We start from the raw sequence: 10,623 nt of genomic DNA, 5'->3' as shown, positions 1-10,623 counted from the left end.
CGTTTGTCAAAATGCGTACTTCTCAGCCGCCCCTCGCTTCGCTTCTACTTTTCCACACACATCACTAATTTCTGTTGTTTCTGTTTGCCAAAGTTCTCTATCTCTACGAATACGAATACGAATGCGAATAGGAATAGGAATACGATCTCATTTCCAAGCCGAGTTTTTGATTCTCGCTGCGTTCGCTGCGCCCTCGCGCTCTCCGCTGCCTCCGCAGCTTCATCGGCCGCTCGCTCTGCCTCTTCGTCTTGCCCGCTTTCGCATTCTCAGCGAGTTCACTTAAAGTTTGGATCACCTCCGCCGGCGAGCAGTTTCAGTTTTACCTTTAATGCGAGCACAACAAGTCAGTGGAGTCACTCTAATATTCCTTCTCCGTTTTATTTTTGTTTTTTCTGTGATCTGAGATCTGTGTCTGGTGATAATATACTCTTTAAGGCCTGGAACTGGAACTATAACTTCTTTGACGTACATTTCCTATCTTTGGGCTTCCCAGAGTTCTCAGAATCCATTTCGCTTGATCCCTAATGATGATTATACATGGGAGTATCAGCTTGCTGATCTATTAATAGTTATATTATTATTATATTGTATATATAGTTCAGTTATATCATACTATTATTATTAAAAGTGATAGTATTCTGAGAATATAGGCCTTAAAGAGTAAATTCCCAAATATCACACACAAAGTGTTGCTTCTGGAACTTTCCGACCGCTAACAGTTTCTGATAATTCTGCTCTCCTATTCGCAGCTATGAAGCTCTACGCCCTGTTCTCCCTCCTGGTGGGATCTTTGGCCATTGGCCAGATCTCCGCCGCCGGATCCCATCACCTACTTTGTTACTACGACGGCAGCAGTTTTGTACGCGAGGGTAAGTCCCAGTTCTAGTCTTTGTATGTAGTTGATAAGAATCGGGGTTATCGGTGGCAGGAAAGCGTATGTATTACATACATAGTCGTATGTGGGTATTTTGAAACGGAGAGATAGAGGGCTGCGCGGGCTCAATTCAATTAGATGATTTTCACTTTTCATAGGCACATGCTAAGAGCATAAAACTGTGTACTTTCCTGCGGCGCTGATAATTGGCAACGGGTCACAAGATCAGGAGGTTGGTTGTTTTGCAACCAAGTTGGGCAGTTTGCTTATAGAGAGGAAAGCCCGCAGCAAAAGCCAGACTGGAACTAATTGAAATTGGCATCGGGTGGTCGACGTTGATGATTCACGAGCAGAGGTGCCACCTCCAAGGCGCTAATTGATGATGCAAACCGAGTTTATTTTAGCGCACTCGAGTCGACTGCTGCCGGTGGAGGATTCACTGGAAAAAAAGTGTTAGCAATATTAGCACATGTTTTTTCAATTTAGCAGCTTAATAATTGCGTACAGTCTTGTGGGGAATACTTCATAATTTCCTTATAAACATACATAAAATGTATTGATGTAGGCCTCTCCAAGCTGATCCTGAGCGAGCTGGAGCCCGCCCTGCAGTACTGCACCCACCTGGTCTACGGATACGCCGGCATTAATCCCTCGAGCAACAAGCTGGTCAGCAACAATGAGAAGCTGGATCTGGATCTGGGCAGCGGCCTGTTCCGCCAGGTGACGGGACTGAAGCGCAAGTACCCAGCCCTCAAGGTCCTGCTCAGCGTGGGCGGCGACAAGGACACCGTGGACCCCGAGAACAACAAGTACCTGACCCTGCTGGAGAGCAGCAATGCCAGGATACCGTTCATCAACAGCGCCCACTCGCTGGTGAAGACCTACGGCTTCGATGGCCTCGATCTCGGCTGGCAGTTCCCCAAGAACAAGCCGAAGAAGGTCCACGGCAGCATTGGCAAGTTCTGGAAGGGATTCAAGAAGATCTTCAGCGGTGACCACGTCGTCGACGAGAAGGCCGAGGAGCACAAGGAGGCCTTCACTGCCCTGGTTCGCGAGCTGAAGAACGCCTTCCGTCCCGATGGCTACATCCTGGGCCTCAGTGTCCTGCCCAACGTGAACTCTTCGCGTGAGTAGAAACATTCCACTGCTCTGTGGCTGATTATTCAATTTTGCAATAATTTTTTGCTCATCTGGCGCAGTGTTCTTCGATGTCCCGGCCATCATCAACAATCTGGACTACGTGAACCTGCACGCCTACGACTTCCAGACCGCCGAGCGCAACAACGAGGTGGCCGACTTCCCGGCACCGATCTACGAGCTGAACGAGCGCAATCCGGAGTTCAATGTGAACTACCAGGTGAAGTACTGGACCGGAAACCGTGCTCCGTCCGCCAAGATCAACGTGGGCATTGCCACCTACGGGCGTGCCTGGAAGTTGACCAAGGATTCGGGACTGACTGGACTGCCACCGGTCGCCGAGGCCGACGGTGTGGCTCCAGCCGGCACCCAGACCCAGATACCCGGACTGCTCAGCTGGCCAGAGGTGTGCGCCAAGCTCCCGAATCCCGCCAACCAGCATCTGAAGGGCGCCGATGGTCCGCTGCGCAAGGTGGGCGATCCGACCAAGCGCTTTGGCAGCTATGCCTACCGCTCCGCCGACGACAGCGGTGAGAATGGCGTCTGGGTGGGCTACGAGGATCCCGATACGGCGGCCATCAAGGCGGAGTATGTGAAGCGCGAAGGACTCGGCGGCATCGCCGTTGTCGACCTGAGCTTCGACGACTTCCGCGGCGGCTGCACTGGCCACGACAAGTTCCCCATTCTGCGCCAGGTGAAGAGCAAGTTGTAGAGCTCCTCATCCACCTGCAGCAAACGTGTTTATTTGCACCACCGTTTTTTTTGTATGTAATTGACTCAGCTCAAACCTGTGTAAACGCGAAATTAAATTAATGTAACATTGACACCAAAAAACTCGTTTCTTGCTTAATAGCTGCAGCCAGCTGATTGGATAGACGGTATCTGATAGTCGAGAAACGCGGCTTGAGCGTTCTCTCTTGTTTACATACAAGTAGCATGAATTTGCCACATTTTGCATAGCTAATTAGTTATGCTAATCGTGCTCAATTGAATTGCATTATATTACTATAAAGCTATTAACCCATTATGACCCTTAGAAAGTTTACTACCGTCAAATAAATTATGTTAATAGGACATCAATCGCGATGCCGTGCCTTTTATGCCAACTGTTATCGGTCAATTAATTATGTTGATTTCGCTGCACTTTTCCCACTCAATCGCATTACAGTGAGCACTCGCTGCGCGCAAACCGTTGCCCATTGCACATTAACTGTAATTGAGTGCAACAACTTCCAATTACTTTCCCCCGACGGCAAATAAACTGATTAGAAGGCCGGCAAATGAACGCACTCATGTATGAAGTGTGCCGCCGCAATGTCCCCGCCTCTGTCCATGGAAAGAAGACTCCTCCGTCTCCGCCTCCAAGTCCTGGTCCACGCACCCGCTCCTTTCAATAGCCTCCTGTGGGGCTCCTTTCATGATTCGGACTTTGTGCTGGGTTCCGGGTGCTGTGACTTCATTTTGGTGCTCCTTCCGGCGTTTCGTGTCAGCCTGTGGCCGCCGGCTGATTGTTTTATGTGCGGTGTTTGTGCCCGCTCTGCAAGACCCATCCAGAGCTCTGGCCACCCAGTGCTCCACCCAGTGCTCCTCTAACGGAAACGGGGCAGAAGTCCCCTACTGCCTCCTGAACACAGCAACGGCTTCAACTGCAGTCGCGTAGCAACAGTTTCCATTGCATTGTGGCCAATGGCTCATTCATCTTTGGGCGGTGGTCATGCTGTGACCACTTGAACCATTGCCGCTGACACCCACCAAAAGTGGGTGGATGGGTTGGCTGTTTGGGTGCTTGGGCGCTTGGGCGGTTGAGTGGTGCTGCCATGATGCCTTCGCCTGGATCACTTTATCATTTGCAAAATTGCGAAATGCAACCGCAAAAACCATAACCCGGCGCAGGCAAAGTATATTTTAGAGCCCCCGACTCCCGGCCCGAGTATCACGCATACGCACTGTCTGCTCACCGGCCCAACCAGGAAGTGCCACTCCCCCATCCTCATCCTCATCCTCATCCTTATCCGCAGCCCGCCCACCGAATTCGAGCCAACACTGGGATGCCGTTGATTTAGTTCTCGGTTGCTGAAAAGCGCATTGAATTTTCGGAAGGACCCTGAAAACCGACGAGCACTGAGAGAAAATAAAGGGAACAAACGATAAACAAACCAGCAAGACAAATATCAGAAGTACTTCTAATAAAAATGATAAACTTACAAGTTCTTATTACATTTCAGTTAATATACATATGTGCAGTTCAACAGTTTGGAAATGGACTTATGGCTGATAGGATGGTACAAATTACGTAGTCAACCAGCTGGTACAGGTTTCTTTCAGTGCACATCCTGCCTGCTGTTTGGGCATATCACTGGCAGCATAAATCTCATGTCGGCACTGAGCAAGTGGCTCCTGGTTTGGGGTCTGACTCTGATCCTGCTGCTCATGTTGCCATGTTCTGCAGTGACCAGGCCCCCGCACCTCCTCTCCCCTATTTTGCGCCCTTTGCAACCCCCTTTCAGCCCCCTTAACCCGTTTGTAACCCCTTTCGCCAACATTCTTACTGCGAACTATGGCTTTAGCCTGGGACTCCTATGCGCACACATGCAATTAGTCAACCACAAAATAACAAGTTGCCGTGTAAAGTGCCACGCCCAGATTGCCACCGCCGCCCACCCGAAATTATGTGGAGTAGTGCAGCGCAATGGCAATTTGAGGGAGACAACTTAAGTTGCCGCGCATGAGATGTTAACAATTATCAAAGCAATTTGCTGAAAGGCCACCTTCTGAAACCAGTTCCCCTCCCCGAAAAACACCCAGCTTACCCACAAAAAAAAAGTAGAAAAATATCCACTTCCCTCAGAAATCCAGGCACGCACACACACATGCCAACGATCCGGAATGAAGTTCATAACAATTACTGGGGGCATAAACGGGCACAAAAGATACATTCGCATCCGAAAGATACATTCTGCAATTGCTGCAAATGACGCTCGCCTCCAATCGGACTTTCGTTTGCTGAATCAGCTGGAAAAGCGGAAGAGCGGAGGAGCAGAGGAGCGGTGGAGCGGAGGAGCGGAAAAGTGGAAAAGCAAAGGGGCATCGAATTTTATGTCCAAGACACGTGCAAATGCAGGACTAAGGCCATCGTCCATGTGGGGATTCGATTCATTCGGCCAGGGGATTCCCCCAAAGGCACTCCATTCTCCGTTCTCCATTCTCCATTCTCCGCTCTCCACTCTCCGCTCTCCATACTCCAACTGGAATGGAATGTGAGTGCGTGTCTGAGCATATGCAAATTGCGAGGAAAAACCCATGGGGCAATCATTCCAAATAGCCATTCACGTCAATCGCAATTTGCACGTCTCTATGAGTGTTTATCGCCTGTGTTTTTTGTGCTGTTTAAAGTTAATGAATATGGGGATTAGTGATTAAAGGATTCGACTGATGGGCAAGAACAGTGAAGAAGGTATCCAGTTTTAGCTGCGTTGCAATAATGGCACAAAGGGGCACTCGATTTATAATATAATGTAATATGTGAAGGTACGCAAAGTTGCAGTGCATGTAAATTTCCCTCGTTGATTTTCCATTTGTGTTTGGAGTACCCAAAGCCCCGATCGTGAATGCAATCGTAAGGAGCTGGGCGATGAATTTCCAGCGGCAGTGTGAATGCACTCACAGTGAGGTTGAAATGTATACGCTTCATCCGCATTCATTTGCGAGTTGCCAGAATTATTCACTGTCAGCTTTATCGGGCGTTTGTCCTTCGAGAGCATTTTGTCCTGCGGTTGCTTGGCCGGCAGACGCTTTTCCCGCTTTTCCCGCTTTCCCCTGCCCCCTTCCCCCCACCCACCTTACACAAGTGTTACATTTCGCACATGCCACAGCCTGCGGGGGCGCAAATAAAAGAAAGCCGAGCGGGGTGAGAAAAAATTATGCTGCGTGAAAAAGTTTTTGGGAACTCGACTCAAAAATGGGCGACACCTCACGTACTGTCTGCCGTTAGTTGTGTGTGTTGGCCAGGACACGTTTGGTGTGTTGGCCATGTTTACGAGTCCTTGGGGCCCACTTGATCAGAAGGAGTTGCATGGGAGTTGTAGCAGCATTTGTCCGGCTATCTTTAAGCCCTTTCCTCATTTTATTTCCGGCTGAGCTAGCCATTTTCCCCAGTTCCCTCCCCTTCCCGCCCCCTTTCCGCCCGTTCCAACCACTTAATTAATTAAAAAGGAATAGGAACAGCGCAAGCAGCGACTTCATCTGTAGTCAATAGCAGGGTGAAGCTCATAACTTGGCTTTTAGCCAAGGTGCGCTTATCGGCGCGCACAAATCATCGGAAGCCATAATGAAAATGTCCCCGGAAAATGCGTATGTATATATGCATATACATAGTTATATATATATTCATTATGACAGCAGCAGCTCATGTTAATTAGGGAAATGTGCGGGAATCTCTTTGGCCATGTGGAAAACTCTTTTTATCAAATTCATTAATCAGCGAGCCACGAAACGAAGCTCAAGTTCGAGACTTTTGGGCCAGACAAAGGCCCAGAATACACACCTACCCGGAAAATGGGAAATGGATAAGGAAAAGGGCTTTAAGGAGTGCGAGCTGTCCAATTGACCAGACAGTTTGGGCTCAAAGGCAACTAAATACATTTGAGAATTTTATTAGCAAAGAAAAAATCCACAAAGTGCATTCCTTAAGTACGTAAAATTAATATTTTGTGGGGTTTTTTCAATGCATGAAGTAGTACATTTTGAATTCCTATAATTGCATAGACAATTCCCGACTGCACATTGACTTAAAACCTATGAATGCTGTTTTAATTAAAACATTCTATTAAGAGTCGTAGCCCAAGATACCGAACACAATCTTAGGGTGCTCCAAACACAAAGCCCTTTACGTAAATCATAAAGACCAGAAAAGTATTCGCAGTCAAAGTGGCAACCAGGAGGTCGAAGTTCAAGTGGTAGGCGTGCCTGCTACGCTTTCCGGGTGGGCGTGGCCCAATAGGCTTAGGCCCTGACGTTTGATCAAAGCCCTTTGGAATTATGAAAGAAGCAACCGCAGCATTGAAATTATTTATCGCCCCTCGCTGCCAATTGCCTTGGAAGAAGTGGAGCCGTGTAGTTTACGATTTCGCATTCAGTGTACTGCGGGCCACGCCCACACAGCCTCCGGAAGGCGGCAAGGAGTAGTGGCCGCCACCCATCTCATCAACGGCCAGCGAAATTGTTTGTCAGCTCCCCGACAATCTCCCCTCGCGGCTTTTGTATCTAAATGCCGGGCCAAATAAATCAAAACTCTGTCGGTGGGCGGAAATCGGGCGTTTTCGGTAGGGGCAACATTATGTTATGGCCCTGAATGTCTGCTGTCTTTAATGGTTATGCCGTGGAGATGGGCCAAGTGCCTGTAACCCGGCTAAATTGATGATGGACCAACTATGCGAGCTGGCCATGAAAACTATGGCTTCCTTCTGGCCAAGTTAAAGTTATCGCTGAAGTTCAGCGCATACAAATTGCTGGCTGAAGCCGTGTTGTAGTCCAATAGCTATTGTATCTGTAAGCTGCTTAGTTGCTTCCTGGTGGAAGGTGGGATAAAATCTTTATAATAATACGAGTTATAGAGTTAGAGAGAGATAATACACTCTGTGACTAGGACTCACGTTTTATAATAAAGTTAATTACTCCATTTCATCCCTAATTTTCTACGAATCCTGAAAGCTATCGCTTACAACGTTTAAATACCCTCATATATTTCCTAGAGACATCTACTGACCAACTACTACTACCACTTTTGCAACGCGTATTTTTCACCAAGCTAACGCCTCAGTTTCAACCACCATCGACTGTCGCGCTTTGTTTTGTTGGTCAGCAAAGCCGCTTAAGCAGCATTTAAGTCCAGAGAACAGAGCCAATTTTCCAGCCCTCCAGGGCAGTGGTGTTTTCCACCCACCACCCACCGCCCACTGATTTCCACTGTTAGTTAGTTAATTTTGCTTTAAGCTCATGTACGGTCAATGTTTGGCCAACACCTTGTAATATCCGTTTAAGCTGCCCGCCGCCGTCTGACTGACAGTTGGACATTTTCAGCAGGACAGGGCCAATTTAGCTACAGTTCATTTGAGTTTCAGGGGGCGGTGGAAAATGTGGGCGGAGCAGCAGGCGGCGCGGGGGAGCGGCAGCAGCAGCAGCAGCAGTCAGTGCTCTAAACATGACTTATGACCAGTACGTGATGCAACATAAAAATGCCATTACATTGTGCGTGTTTCGTTGCTGCTCTGCTGAGTCGCCCCTCGCCTTTTTCCCGCTTTTCCCCGCCATTTTCCCCGCCGTTTTCCCCGCCATTTCCCCAGCCTTCCATCACTATCTATGTCTCTATCTCCCTCTCGCCCACACTCACTCCGTCTCCGTCTCCGTGTCGTCCAACATGACGTATGAGTGTTGCACGTTTGCCTCGCCGTTTCAGGCGACTGCCACTGACAGAAGAAGCTGCCCCTCTCTCTTTGCGATGGCCCCCCTAACAATTTCTCATCTGCCGCTCACCTTGCCACCCCGCTGCCATTCATCCCCCTTAACTACGTCCCTGAATGCCACGCATTGTTTGCTTTATTAGTGAAATTTAATGTGAAGTCTATTGGTAAATGAAAAACAATGGCAGCAATCGAACCAACAGCACTGAGAACAACCACAATGCATTTTAAATAATTTAATTTATTGAATTTTATAGCTAGGATTAGCTACTCATAAATCACAATATTTTGTATGTATTTTTTATGTATTAATGATTATAAAAACCCTTCTATTGCTAGTTACAAATTCTTGAACTGCCTTCTTCATTTTCTTTTCTCAGTGCATCGCCAGATAGATGGGCAATCCAATCGGCTCCCCCAAATGGCAAGGAGCAAAGGAGCCCCCATATCATTCGGCATTTCATTAAAAAAGTTCTTTTTTCTAGCGTTTTCGATTCGGCAAGTTCCAAGCATCGATAGGTGCAAATTACACAACAATCGGGGGAAAAAGACCGTAGAGTTGTGGGAAAATGTGGGAAAAGGGATGAATAACACTAGAAGAGCAGAAAGTTTGTTTTGTGCTTCTACTGGGAAAGGGGAAAGAAAGAAAATACGAAAAAAAATCTGCGGAAAATAGGATGAGCGCACTTGTTGTTTTTGCTGTTGCTGATTTTACCCAGAAAAACGTTAGTTGTTTGTTGTCTAGACCTGAAAGAGGTGAGTCACACTGTTCGATGTGTTACCTAAATACATATGAGCATACGAGGTATCTTACTCAATTGGAAACGTAACCAGAATAAACGTTTATGAAAGCAATCGGTTCTTGGTACTAAGTGGTTCAATATGAAAGGCTACAGGATCATGGAATTGTCGTTCTGAAAACCAGTGGAACTGCCCTCGGTGTGTTGGTTACCTGCAAAAACTTTGACGTTGCGGCAGAGTCAACGCTTAATGAGTTGCAATTGCTTGTTTAGAGTGGACCGCCCGCTTTTCCCGTGGAAGCACACCCTTTACCCGCGTTTGGGTAAACTTTGCCTACGCAAAAGTTTGTTAAGTGCCTAAAGACACACACACAAGCACATGCACACACAGGTGCACACCCAATTACACACACAAATAAGCGAAGAGAGGGGTTACGGAGCATTTAGAATTTGGTTTATGTAGCTAATTTTCTGCTGCCGCAACTAAATAGCCAATAAATCATGGAGTCAATCAATCAATCAGTGCCGAGCCAATGTCTGCCATTCAAATGCAGATTCAGTTACAGATAGGCATATACAGATACACGGATACGAAGGCACGAAGATACGAAGATACGCAGATACAAAGGTACAGATACGTGGAATCAGACACAGACACGCACACAGAGAAAACGAGCTAGTAAAATTGCCTACAAGAGTCGTTGAAAAGTAAGTAACAGGTAGAAAAAACACAATATATACAAATGCATATATATTCTTGATCGAAACAAATAGCGAAGTCCCACCATCTGAGTGCATGAACTCGACTATAATCCACCCTGTTTTACTACAAGCATATTTAAAACTCTGGCTGGCTTTCTTTTCTGTTTCTTTTAAATTAGATTTGTATTCAATTCATATCCATTTTTTGCGTGCAGATACTAGAGCAGCTGGTGGAAATGACGGAGTGCGGCACGCCGGATTTCGCGAATCCACTGGCTCCTCTTTTTAAATGCCTGTCAATGGCCTTTGACGCAATAATGGAAGAGGGGTGCAAATGGGAAAACGGCGGTGCCGAATGGGTGGCAAATTGCAGGTGGGGCTTGGGAACAGGCCTACATTGTTGCCCATCTGACTTTCGGAGTGCCGATGTCGCCCCAAAGCGTCAATTTCAGCGTTACAAGAAAGCACCAATTGAGTGGTGAGGCTCGATGTCGATTGTCGCTGAATGGCTGCAAGGCCTCTGGACACTAAATGACAGCTAATTGGTAGCTTGTCACCGCAACAACAACGGCAGCAATAGTGGTCAAAACTGAAAACAAAAGAGACGGCAAGAGAGTGGGAAAGAGATCTTAATTTAATTTAGCCTAAAAGTAGACAATGCTCCTACTATCTTTTTTCTCCTGTAAAATATAATATATTGACGTATAACATT

General features: G+C 47.2%; 1 protein-coding gene across 1 annotated transcript; it reads left to right on the top strand.

Annotated features, from left to right (window-relative positions):
- Nucleotides 1-241: 241 nt before the first annotated feature.
- On the top strand, nucleotides 242-2,845 carry LOC6551708 (chitinase-like protein Idgf4). The gene is made up of 4 exons (XM_001977251.3): nucleotides 242-343; nucleotides 750-869; nucleotides 1,440-2,000; nucleotides 2,074-2,845. Exons 2-4 carry the CDS (start codon nucleotides 752-754, stop codon nucleotides 2,721-2,723), a joined length of 1,329 nt encoding a protein of 442 aa, XP_001977287.1. The 5' UTR covers nucleotides 242-343; nucleotides 750-751; the 3' UTR covers nucleotides 2,724-2,845.
- Nucleotides 2,846-10,623: the final 7,778 nt, after the last annotated feature.

Source organism: Drosophila erecta, unplaced genomic scaffold (assembly GCF_003286155.1).
Source record: "Drosophila erecta strain 14021-0224.00,06,07 unplaced genomic scaffold, DereRS2 tig00000152-arrow-arrow-pilon, whole genome shotgun sequence".
Classification (NCBI taxonomy): Eukaryota; Metazoa; Arthropoda; class Insecta; order Diptera; family Drosophilidae; genus Drosophila; species Drosophila erecta.
This window is presented reverse-complemented; position numbering and strand designations above follow the sequence as displayed.